Source organism: Urocitellus parryii, unplaced genomic scaffold (genome assembly GCF_045843805.1).
Source record: "Urocitellus parryii isolate mUroPar1 unplaced genomic scaffold, mUroPar1.hap1 Scaffold_364, whole genome shotgun sequence".
Taxonomy (NCBI): Eukaryota; Metazoa; Chordata; class Mammalia; order Rodentia; family Sciuridae; genus Urocitellus; species Urocitellus parryii.
The window spans coordinates 57,464-70,928 of NW_027553279.1; the positions used below are offsets into that span (position 1 = coordinate 57,464).

Sequence of the window (13,465 nt, forward strand, 5' to 3'; positions counted from 1 at the left end):
CATGGCTATGGGGACCCTCCTTGTTCCTATTCACGGTACTACTAAATTGACCCAAAGTATCCTCAGCTCTCCCATTCCTTCAATGAAACCAGAAAGCAGGAGAATGAGCTAATTCACATCCAGTTGTTAATTATGCGTGTACCACCTTCAGGATTATTTGTGTTTTAAGAATAGATTCTAATTTAAAGGAAGGGTTGGCAAACCATGGCCCACAGGCCAGATTCAGCCCACACCTGTGTATGTACAGCTTTAATGAAAAATATCATTTATATTTTAAATGCTGAAAAAGGAAAATAAAGTATGTGATGAAGCCTCTTCATAAAGAGTAAAATTTATGTTTTTTTTTTTTTTGGCTCTTCATGGAAAAGGTTTTCTATACCCTGATTTAAAACAAAGGCTATCCTATATTTTAAAAAATAAAACACCAGAGCATTAATAACAGATTAGGGGCACTGATTTCTAAAGCCTAGAAAGCCAAGAGGGTAGCTGGTAGTCAGAGGGTGCAGAATTGAAAGGCTAGGGCACAAAAGGTGGTCCTGGAAGAGGTGACAAACTCATCCCCTGGTATGTACCATTTCCTTCAAGAGACATGGAGCCATGATCCTACAGGAACTGGACAGAAGTTGATAGAATGTACAACAATGAATGAAAACCACGAAACACTGACCAAGCTGAGGGCATAATTTTTATTTCATCTCCTACCCTTACCTGCTGGTAAAAAGATGATGATGGAAGGTTTGACCAATGTCTTCACATCAAGATATATTTTCTTTGAAATATTAAACACTGGTGAAACGAGCAGTATATGGCCCAGGACTGAGATGCAGAAAAGAGGTTACAGGGGCAACTTGCACAAAAGCCTCTTTCCCAGAAAGAAATGGAAAAGCAAGAGAGTGAGTTCCTGATGGAACAAGTGCAGTTCTCATCCTAGGGCTGTCAGGCGGAAGACTGCTGTGCCCGGTCTGGGACTTCCTGGTACCTGTCACTCCAGTGTGGCATGTCTGCTGTTATGGAACCCCAACAGCAAGTTTCTGCCAAGTTTCACTGCCTGCCCTTTCCGCTACATGCTCACATGCATCTTTGTTCCGAAGGGAAGACTAATGGGTGGGGTGCTCTCATCTGGGAGACAGAGGGTGGTAAGAGTTTCCAGGAGGACAGAGACAGGCTGATTCACTCAGCTAATAAAAGCATGGTGTTAATGAGGCCAGGTCATTTCCTGGTCCCCTACCACACCCAACCAGCAGTCTCCTTTCTGAGGTCACAAATTACAATCTTCACTGGAAAAGAAGGGACCAAGGAAGAGGGTGGGGATAATTCCATGCAAAAGCATCCTGTCTGCTGAAAAAAAGACTTATGCCATTGGGGAGTTATTGGCATTTTCTCCGCACATCTCATCTCTTGTTCATTTGGGAAATGAACACAGAGGAACACTGCACCAGTTAGTTTTGGCTGCATAACAAATCACCTCAAAAAATTGATAGTTGAAATCAACAATGCATGATTCTTTGGATCAGCTGAGCAATTATGGTCTAGGCCAGCTTAGCTGATCATACCTGAGCTTGCTTATGAATTAGCGATTGACCGAGCAGTCAGATAGAGGGTGGTTGATATCCATGGTCTGGTGGTCGCCATGCTGGTGGGCAGGTTAATGCAGGACACAGGACTCCTGCCTCTTCTTCTTCAGCAGACTAGACTTCTGCCCATGACTCTAATAGATGAGATCACAAGGAAAAGGAAGAGAGGGAAAACTCCCATTTATGCTGTCTTATATTATTGGAATATTTTGGATTATTCCAATAATCCCATGATTGTATTAGATTTATTCTAGAAACAGAAATGATAAAACAGCATTAATACATTTTAAATGAATGGTGGTGATTTTAATGCAGAAACTGTACTGAGTGCTTTACACACATTAGCTCACTGAACCCCATGAAACAGGCAATAAGCAACTGCTCCAAACTCCAGCCAGAAAATGTCAGAATCAGTATTCAAAATCCAAACTTGAACCACCATAATGGACAGTCGTCACTCATGCACTCTGGGAATTCCATGCCTATGCCAACAATGCCTCCATGGTTCAAGACTTTACTGGAATTATGCTTTTTAAGTCCACAGAGTTTGGGCACTACTGAGGGAATTGGTCAGAATAGACATTGCTTCCTGTGGTTGCTGCACAGAGATCAAATTTGGCCCAGATATATCAGATGACTGAGGTGAGTGATCCAGCTTGATTAGATGGATGACAACCAATGTGTGACAAGAGAAAAAAATGATTCAGTTGTCTAGATGACAATGTGATGTCTGGCTCCTGATCATTTTATGGACGGAATTTGGATTTTTAACTCTAGTTCAACTGCCAATTCTGTTTAGTCTCTCTGAGACATGGGGCTGATTCCTTCCTCCTTCCATGTTTCCATTTTCTCCTCTGCATAACAAGAAGCTTAGATTACATGAATTCCAAGATTCTTCCAGGTCTAGGAATAAGTGACTCTGCAACACACTGTTCCTTATAAGAGATCATTTTCACTTAAAGTAGTGTAATTTCACATCTTCAAAATAAAGGCATGCCTTTGCCACAACTTCCTACTCAGGACATGGGGACAGAGGTTACTGTGTAGCAACAGACCTGATTCCTTGGGAAATAAGTAATTTCAGGGAAGAATAAATATCATAATCTGGCCAGGAACTCAGGCTTGAATACTGTGCATCTTGCCTCTCAACCTCCATGCTTCATAAATTTTTATCATTTATACGTTGACTTTCCTGAGCAGGAAAGAGACCAGATAAAGGAGCATATTAGACCTTCTTATTCCCATGCAGATGTCTGAGGCTTTCTTTGGTCAAATCTGATCTGTATTTCTTCTTGGTTAATACCCCCAGAGTGCTGCAGGCTGCTTTCTGCCTGAATGTAGCATAAATAAAAGTGTGTAATCTTGAGCGGAAGTGGAGAGCCAGCAGGGACCCAGACACTGAGGACAGGATGAGCCGTTCCATTTCCCCACTTCACAGACCTTATTCTTGCCCTCCTGCAAAACTTTAGGAAGGCCTCATGGGGGGAGTTTGAACTCACTCCCACCCAATCCTAATGGCTCCAGCTACTCAAGCGTTCACTAAATAGCTCCTCACAGCTGTTTCAAGTTAGATGTCTGTTTATGATGTTGGCTTATGTGTGCTTATGTCCTGTGTGCATGCCTTGTCTCCTTGGTTCTCCAGCTACCCAAGGCCCCCAGCAAATCCACTTGGACTCATTTAGAATCCCAAGTGGAGGCAGATCACAAAGCAACTCGATGTTCTAATTCAGGAAGCGTTTACAAAGGTTGTATTTCATAGAGCATGCTCTCTGTCATTCATAAACCCGAGAGAAGACAGAGTTGAAAAAGAGGTGTGCAGAGAATTATGGATGTCTTTGGATTCCAAAACAAGTAAATTACTCTCTTTTTACCATTGGAGTAAAATTCATTGTAATCTTCTTGAAACAGGTACCCTTTTCCTTTCTAAGTGTCCTTAATGACTAGTTTAAGACTTTTCACTGACTTTTCCGTTTATTTGTTCTTCCATTCATTCAACAAATGCTTATTAAGTTTCTCCATGTACATTGCCCTGTTCCAAGTCCCCAAGGAGATACGATGACGTGCTTGCTGCCTCTGAGTGGAGCAGTGTCCCTCCAAGCCAGTGGATTTGGCTAAGTTAGAGAGAGACTTTTTTTTGCTTGTCTTCAGCTTCTAAGATCAGTCTTTACATGGGGTGAAATCACCAGTGTTTGTGGCAGGGGAGGGACCCTATTCCACACCCAACGCATCATCCTAAACGGTAGGTTTTTGACACAGTCCTATTAAGTATTGAGACGTGACTCTGTCTAGGTTTATGTAATTAGTGCTGCAAAACTCAGATGCTTTGCCCCTCAAAGGTCAATCAGCAAGTTCAGTGAGGTCCTATAAAGGAGTTTAAAAGCACTTACACTCTGGAGGCGTGCTCCCCGTTCTGTCAAATGGTGATTTCCTAATTTCATCCTCCCCTCTGTATTTATTAGTTGACTTTGTAATGGAAGGAAGAGCTGTCCCTTCTCCTCAGTTTGTCAAGTCAATAGGCTGTTGTTTTATTCAATAGGCCAGAATCATTTACAATCATAATTTATTCTGCTGTCCAAACTGCCTCAGAGTTGCAGGTGGAAGCTCCTTTCGGCTGGCTTCTCTCTTCTTTTGACATGTCCCCATCATTCTTTGGGCACCTTCTTCCTTTCAAAAACAAAACAGAATTCCAGGCTCATCTTTCACTTTCCCTCCTCCACTATGGATCCAGCCATTTCTTCAAAGAGTCCCAATTCCTTTTAATAGAAAATGGCATTTTGAATCTAAGATCTGGATGCCAGATGTGCTCATGTGCTCATTGCCATGGCTTCCATTGGTTTTAAGTCTTCTAAGAGAAAAGAGCTAGGAAATAGATGTATGTACACACACACACACACACACACACACACACATCTCTACACCTGCAGACATTTCTATATTTATAGCCATGTTCCTCGATCTCTTTCTATGTAATAATTGCCATGAGTTCACACTGAAGTCTCCAGTTTCATAACACCATTGGATTCATTCTATCTTTTCTCTTTACCAAAATATTTTCACAACAGCCTTTTCTGAAAATGAGAACATTATCTATAATATATGTATTTATTTGCTTAATACACACACAGGGTAGTTTCAGAATGTCAAACACACCCATGCTTCTTTGAAAAGCAAGCTTTATTCTACAGTGCAATAAATTTTTAGCCTTTCATTCTTTAGCTTGAGGTCACATAGGCAATGGTGCTTTCTGTAGCAACCATTTAGAGCATGAGCCTCATTTCCTCTCTTGGGGGTCACTTTGAGACATTTGCCTGAAACCTTGCCTTGGTCATCTGAAGTCTCATTCTTCGTGCTCTGCGACTGCCATTGGAGACAGAGCATGTCACCATGGGATTCCAAAAAAAAACATTCAATGTATGTTTGTTGACTCCCCCTTTTCCTGAAGATAATCCAACAAGTAGATTGTACAAATATCTCCATTTCCACAAACACACTTACATGCTTATGGCAAGAGTGTCATCTCCCAGGGCTATCCATGCTCCCTTGGCCTCCCTACCTCATGTTTAAATAATACCAACAGCTTTCCTCTCTTCCAGAGAAACTCCAATTCATCTTCCTTATGAAGGTTTCCCAACACCCTTCTCTCTAAACACAGAGCGTGTGTCCACAAGTGCAGGGGCCATAGAAGCTCATTTTATATTTGTCAAGTTCTCACATTCTCCATCTTCCACATTTAAAAATATTTTCCTAATTAAATTTATGAGCTAGAAATTGAGAAACATATGGAGTTGAGGGGAGGAAAGAAAGAGAAAAAAAATAGCCCATTCATTCAACTTCTCTCAGCTGCCACTCCTAGTGGGAACACGGGCTGAGCTCAGGTAATGCCGGGCCATAAACCTTCCATAGGAGCCAAATTTAGGTCCAGTATGAAAAGAAAACAAAATCCCTCCTACAAGACAAACTGTTCACTTTGGAAATGGGAGTTTCTTTTCAAGGTCCTGTATCAATCCTTCATACTTGATCGTTTCCATGGGGCAAAAATCAGTGCTCCTGTTGGAAGCTTCTGAATGGGGCAATGCAGAAAAATTTTCAGACCTTTTATTTCCCTCAATAGAGACCTGTTTCTCCTGGGGGCTCTGCTTTTTCCTTTCTGGACAGAATCCACTTTGCCATATCCTGACTAGAGGGAGAGAAGGTATGAAGTGTGGGGTCGGGGTGGGGGGGCAACTCCAGGTGCTAGAAGCTTTGCACAATGAGTTCTATTCTCTGCTGTTTACAAACCATCTTTCTTAAGGTTCTTAAGGTTGGCTCACAAAAACTCCATCTCCTAGTGCAGGTTAGCCCTCCAGACTAGGCTACCTAAAAATTTACATGGATACTTTCCTGGCATATGTAAGTCCAACACACTACAAATGAAAGAACAAGATGAACCTTCCTTGACTCACATGAGTATTATATGTTGGTTACTTTCATTGTTGTATCTCTACCTATATACCTGTGTGTATGTGTGCATGTGCTTGTGCACACATCATGCACACACACACATGTATTATAGAAAGAGCAGCTTTGTTGTATTCTCAGTTTTAAGATGGAAAGTTCACAACCCAGGAAAACCTCAGTCCTAAGCAAATTGGCGAAGTCACCCTGTGTTGCCAACTTCTTCAAATAACAAATACTAATTAGATCACACATATATTTATGTCCCACACTAAATTGCTCTGAAACCACATCTTCCTTACCAGGTGGAATTTCAGGCTTTCTGCAGTGTTCTGTTGACTTTCTATTCCTGAGAATGTGCTAAGGCTGTGGATTCATCCTGCCCCATCTCCTCTAAGCAGGGAAGGAGCCAGATGCTCCCTTGGAGACAAGATTGAAACAGACCTCGCATCAGGTAGTCAGGCAATCTGCCAGGGTTTTCCAGATCTGCTATGTCAAACGATGGTGAACTGAGATGACAGAATCAGAGGTCCTTCTCACAGCTCTTGTGCAATGGGCTGAAAAATGCTTCTCTGTTTCACATCACTGCTTGAATGCCAAAGCATAATAGTATTTATATTGAAATAACTGTATCCCTTCACTCACAGGACACATGTGCCTATTTGGATCTGGGCAAGGTCCCACTCAGGTGCTACGTTGTGTTTGCTTTTGTATTTTTTTCTTATAATTCAACCCTGCTGTAAGCTTGGTTTACAAGGCCAGATTGTTCCTTCCCTTGGAGTGAGTTCCGTCTCAGAAGCCTCATTCTGCTGTTTTGTGATTTATCTTCAGTCTAGGGCACCATTAGACATGGGGTTGACAATATCCTTGCCCCCATATCTTTATACATCTGTGGGTGAGTGATACAAAGAGAAAGCAGAATGTCCTAGCCATCTGCCAGAAACACCTGGAGTTTTTATCACAGAGAATGGGGAAGGAGTTGAGGTGGCCTCTGCCATAGAACCTGTGCTGCAGGCCTTAAGACCAGCCAAAATATCATGTTGCCAGGCATTTTATTACATACAAATATCATCAGTCTTGGCTGTTATGAAAAATGGCCATTGAGTGAATAGCTTTGAAACTAACATATTTCTCCCAGTTCTGGGGAAGTCCGAGATCGAGGTGTTAGTACATGCAATGTCTCATGAGTGGGGGCCTACTTCCAGCTCAGCCAATGTCCACATTCTCAACACATCCTTGCAGAGAAAAGAAGTAAGATCTCTCATATCTCTTCATATAGGAGAACAAATGCCATCACAGTGATTCTACCTTCATGACCTAATTACCCTCCAAAGACCCCCATCTCCAAATACCATCACACTTGTGATAAAGGTGAATTTGGGGAAGGACATAGACATTCAGTCCATAGCAACCATTCTGACTATGTGGGACTGTGTAAGGATGCATGCTTTATTTAGTTGCAAGTGTGTCCTATACAAAGTTTCTCTTCTATATCATCATCAAATTCTCTCTTCTTGCTTATTCTTTTCTGCCCAGACACCATAAACTGAACCGGTTGAAACTATTTGCTAACGGAAACATACACTATATACCATGGACTTACTATGGTCCTGTGATATTTGGATAATTCCCATAATGCTGGCCAACTAACCCTCATTGTTCTCATTATTAGCAGTGGCAGTAGTAATAAGAATAACTAACGTATGTTTAAAATCTTGACATTATCAATAGTCTTCAACAATCCTGTAAGAGTGAGTAGCTGAGTGAATTACATTTGATAACTTGGTTTAATAATGCATTCATAGAAGAGAACATGAAGCCTCAAGAGGTTTAATGACTCATTTAAGGTCACACCTAAGAAGAAGCAGGAGAAAGCATGTTTCCTTTCTCTGTTCTTGGCCCTGTGAGTCTACTATGAGAAGATGGTACTTGCAAAACAGGAAGTGAATCCTTACCAAACAGAGCTATTCCCATCTTTACTGAATCATTGAGAGCCAGGAACCTCTCTGGACTCCTTGATCTCTGAGTTATTTAAAGAGAGACCCTTGAGAGAAAGGAGAAAACCCCAGGGGAAATGTTGAGAAGAAACTTTCCAATGTCAGCAATTGGAGGCATCCCAGGGAAGGAGGATTTTGAATCCACGAGAACTTTACAGAGACCTTTAATATATGAAAGGCAAAACAGATCTGTCAGAAAGCAGTCTCTACTCACTTCAGAAACAAGAAGAGGAACTCCAGGTTGAAAAGACAATGGAGCTGCAGTTTGATGTAGATGCTCCTGGCAGCATAATACTTTAGTAAACTCCTTTAAATGTTTATTTTAAATGTATGGGGAGACAGTGGAGGAAAGTGATCCTTGGTAGATGCTCCTCTCTCACTTTGTAAAATTTCCTGCAACCTCTCTTAGGATAATGAATTATATCATCAACAGATTCATCATCCTTGACAAGGAATTTTAGCAATCATCACTACTCAAGGGGGCACTTTGAGGGTCTCAAATTGTCTGTTTGCACCTGCATCCCCTCCCCCACCGTGTGGGAATGTCATAGTCTTTGATAACTCCATGGGTGCTTTCCTTGGGCAATATAATTGTATCCATTTTGCTCCATTTCTAGGTACATTTTAGCATCTCATATGGATGAGCTTCTTCATTTATCTTTGGATTTATATACAGACATCAAATCGTATTAGAATTGAAAATGGGAGGGGGAGGAGAGGGGAGCAGAGATCACTGGAGTCATCAATTCGGTTCTCTCCTGTCTTTAGGCCTTGTTGACACAGCTTAGCTCTCTCCTGCTCCTCCCAGGCAGGCATATCTGTTGCACGCTGAACTCCATTAATCTTCCTGAAAGGCAGTTGCATTCAGGACAATGTTAACACTTAGCTCTCCTGAAAAGAAGACAGATTCTGTGAGGCACAGAGATAGGGATCTGGGGCCAGCCCTGGCAACTCAGACAGGCCTAAGCAGGATGGATTCCATGTGGAGAGAGGGTGACAGCAGAGAAATGGGCTGTGTGGACTGGGACACCTGCATCGGATCAAGTCAAACTAACCCAAAGCAAGTGAGAAAATATAAATATATATATATCACATATTAATAATATGCATCAATAATATAGTTTAATATATATTAATAATATACATTAGTAATATTATTTTAATATATATTAATTATATACATATGTGTATTTTTTTAACCAATCCAGGACAGCAACAACCAAATAAATACCTGTCCTGTCCTGTGGCAACATCAGCCAGGTTTATTTTGGAGGTTCTAATAGACAAAACAATTATTGATCATTATTATTTCCATTTTAACAAATGATTGACATTTTCTCAAGAGTCTGCACAATATTAGTACATAATTTACAAGAAATAAGTAGTATAGAATGTATGTTTTTGTCATTAAAATGCCTAGCACATTTCACTTAGATCTCTATTGCGTCCTCTGCCTTCGGTCTGAATCTGCCCTGCACAGACAGACAGCCGATCGACCTGGCCCTGTTGAGGCTGCCTCAAGATCCCTACTGACTCTATATTGTGTCTGGATGAGGTCACTGCTCTGAAAAGAGGACTGAATTCATGTCTTTCTTCTGTGCCCTCTTTGTGCTGACCCTCTCCTATCATCCCTGTCCCCCAGCCGGCTGTGGCCACTAACAGAGTCCCTAATGCAAACAGAACTCAGGAAGCACCATCTGCCTCAAATCATGCTTTGGTTCACCAGGCCTCTCCTGGCTACAGACTTGATTTGTATGAATTTGGTGACTGCATTAAATACGATTGAGGGTAAATTATGCTGTAGTTACACACTACCCCCAAATCACAGTGCCCACGACAGGAAAATTTTGCAGAAAAACAGAAAGAAGAAGTGGGAGAACCAGAAAAAATCACAAAACCTGGAGAATCTCTTCCTGACGTTCAAAAGGGGAAAATTGCAGATAACCCCTACGACGTAGAGCCAGGATTAAATAAACAGATAGCTGAACATCAGTCCTAAATGGACTAGGATCACGGAGATGGGGAGACACCATAAATAGATTGAGGGACATTTACATTTAATTTATGTATGCATTTATATGTTGCCTCACACTCAAAAAGATTTAACGTAGTTATAAAACAAATAAAAGCAATGTAATAAGAAGAAACAGAATGAGAAGTAGAAAATCTAGACCATGACAAGCAAGAAAACAAATACAGAGATCAGAAAGACCAGCACAAATATAACAAGAGTTCCAAATTGCTCCTGAGTTTGTAGGCCTCACAAAGCAAAAGTGACATAATTATTATCAACTAAACAAGCAATAGAAAAAGCCTTTTAGTCCATTCTTTTAGATAAGCAAACTTAAACCAAACATAGCCTTCAGAATCTCCCTTGTCAGCCAAGCTTTTGTTAGATGTTGACAGCAGAGGGTTCAAAGTCGCATTCATTGATGAATACTGAATATTTGGGTATTTGTAGAAGTTTCTGAGAACAGCTCCCTAAGCCCCAAATATTGATAGAAAAATAAAGTTGAGTAGCTTCCCCCAGGTCTTTTGCTGCCACCTGCAAACCAGAGGTCTTCACAATAGGCACTTTGGGACCAATTCCAGCACACAAAAGAGCTCAACTGATTTCTCAGAGTGTGCCATTGTGGAACTTTTGCCAAGATTTTTAGCGTTGAAAATCTTCCAACCAGTTGCTCAAGTTGTCTGTTAAAATACATAATGAAAGCTTTAATAATGCTCTACAAAATGACTGATTTGGGGTATCCTGACTCTAGGAAATCTACCAGACTAAAGTAATTGCAAAATATACTCTCCTAAATCTTCAAATTAAATATTTTGCTTTCCAATTTGCAGCAAATTGATAGAAACCAATTGAAAAGTGGTTATTTGGCCAATTATGATAATTTTGGTTTTGAATGTGACTTTTTGTATTGACTAGGGACTATCTATTAATCACCTCTGATGTGACAATGAAATCATATTTTCAGCATAAAGTATAGCATCAGCAATTACCTTCTATTCTTAATTGCAACAGCATTTATTTAAAGTCACTTATTTAGTAAAACTATAAGCTAAAATAAGAGGGACCAGAACACAATCTACTTTAGATCACTCTATAGAGAGTTTCTTCAACACATATTTTTTACAATAGGTATAAGGTGTAGGGATGCAGATTCAATATGAGAAACACTCTACAAAAGTTTATATTATCTAGGTTGACCCTTACTTTTATGGTGGCTTTCACAGGTCAAATAAAGACTAAAAGTTCAAAAAAGTTGCAAGTAGACACATTATATTTGAGGGATTTTCTTGGAAAATCTTAGAAGTAAAATACTCACTTCTGAAGTATTAAAAACTCAGTCAAAACTTATCTAGTAATTGATGCTAGTTATTAAATAAATTTTTACTTCTTAGAAAGAAACTGGATAAATATTGATTGTCTACAAAGATAAGGAGATATATAATTTTGAGAGAGTAGAAGACTGACAAAAAATGAGCAGATGTGTATTGAGTTTGTTTACACATTATTATCTTTATGTTTAATAATCACAAAAAATTGACAATGACTAAGTCAACCAATTAGAACATAATTCAAAAATTATGGTTTGACTGCTAGGCAGGTCATTATGCCCACAGCATTATCACATTTGTGAAGGACTGGAGGTCTGCAGAAATAAGGAATACCGTATATTTGTTAAATGTCTCCAGTGGAAAAGAAATAGCTGATATTGATCACATCATCTGGAAATGCTTTTCAGTCTCTGCAGCTTTACTGGTTCCAGTCCTCTGTGACCTGATGAATCTACTGCATCCTTCCCAGAAGGTGAGAGTTAGGCAGAAAGCTTGAAAAGGGAAGATATTCATGGTGCTAAGGAAACAAAGACCCACCAGGGGAGATTGCCTAACTCAAGACACTCACCAAACTTTGACTTTACATGGGGAAGAAGGTTAAAAAGCTGTGCTGAAAATATGTCAAGTTCAGAACTCATTCTCACATAGTTTTCAATCAAAAGCCTAAGAACCACACAGAACAAAGGGAAGAAAATCAAGAAGTAAACTAGAGTTTACAACTATAGTGCAACCCACACTAAGCTCAATTTCTGATTTTATGGAAGAGATCCATGACTCACCCTTTTTGCTTAACAGAGGAAAGAGGGCCCCTCTTGGTAGAAGTCAGTCTCATCTGGAGTGTCTGTGGTTATTTTACATACAAAATATATATATCCTACCATAGCAGTAGGCCCATAAATAATGCATACATTGGAGTTATTAGTTAAGGACTTTAAAATGTGTACAACTGATATTTTCAAGAAAACAAGGAAAAATATGGTCGGAAGAAATATAAAATATGACTAAATTCAAGGCATTTTGATTTTACATGCTTTTTTAAAGCATCAAATAGACACTCTAGAAATAAAAGTACAATGTCCAAAGTTAATATAAATAAATAAAAGTAGAAATAGTTATGGTATTTTTGACTCAAGTATTATGTTTGTTCAAAGGTAGGTACAGAGGATGGAGAAGGGGTGTGGAACATGTTAAAAGGTATAACATATGTATGATTGGCATCGAAGAATGAGCAAAATGACCCAAAAGTAATATTGGAAGAAGGAATGGCTAAAAATTTTCAAAAACTGATGAAGGTCATAATGATTAAAAAAATCTCAGTGAAACCCAAGCAAGACAAATGCAAAGCAAATCATATCCAAAGACATAATGACCAAACTGCTGAAAACCAAAGGCAGAGAGAAAATCCAGAAGGGTAGAAGGGGAAGAGACATGTACCTTCAGTAAAGCAACATAAGAATGATATCTCACATAGTAATAGAAATGGTGGACACCAAGAGGTAATGGAATGGGTAAAGAGAAGACAAAAAGCACTGAGAGAATGAAATACCAAACAGAATTCTATACCCAGAAAACTAAAAAAAAATTGTTTTTCAGAACAAAAGAGTAGAATTTGTTGTTTCTAGGTGTGCATCACGTGAATAACGAGATGTTTTCCCAGGCAAAAGAAAAATCATTCCAGATGAAAACATGGAAATTCAGAAAAGAATAAAGAGCACTGGAATATATATATGTGTGTGTGTGTGTGTGTGTGTGTGTGTGTGTGTGTGTGTGTGTGAGAAAATATAAATTAACATTGATTCTTAAAAAAATAATGGCAAATTTTATGGAGTTTAAAATATATGTAAAACTAAAATTCTTGAAAAAAGTAATTGCTGAAAAGGGAAAGGAAAGAGGTTGTAACTATGTCATGGAAGTGGTGAAAGTTCTAGTCTGTTGTGAACATGTTTCAATATCCAGGATAATCATTAAACAATATAACAAATATGATCATAAAGGAAAAAAATAATGAAATTATAAAAAAATTTTCTTACCAATGTGAGGCAAGAAAGGAAATAGAAGAATAGAAGAAGAATAGACGAACTCTAGATATGGCAGAGGGGTTAGAGGGGAAGGGAGGGAGCA

General features: G+C 39.5%; 1 protein-coding gene across 1 annotated transcript in view; it reads right to left on the reverse strand.

Moving 5' to 3' along the window:
- Positions 1-8,814: 8,814 nt before the first annotated feature.
- Positions 8,815-13,465, reverse strand: part of LOC144252026 (DNA polymerase alpha catalytic subunit-like) — a 67,641-nt gene continuing 62,990 nt past the window's right edge. The window contains 1 exon segment of the mRNA XM_077794603.1: positions 8,815-8,896. Within this exon segment, the coding sequence (XP_077650729.1) occupies positions 8,844-8,896 (53 nt within the window). The 3' untranslated portion in view covers positions 8,815-8,843.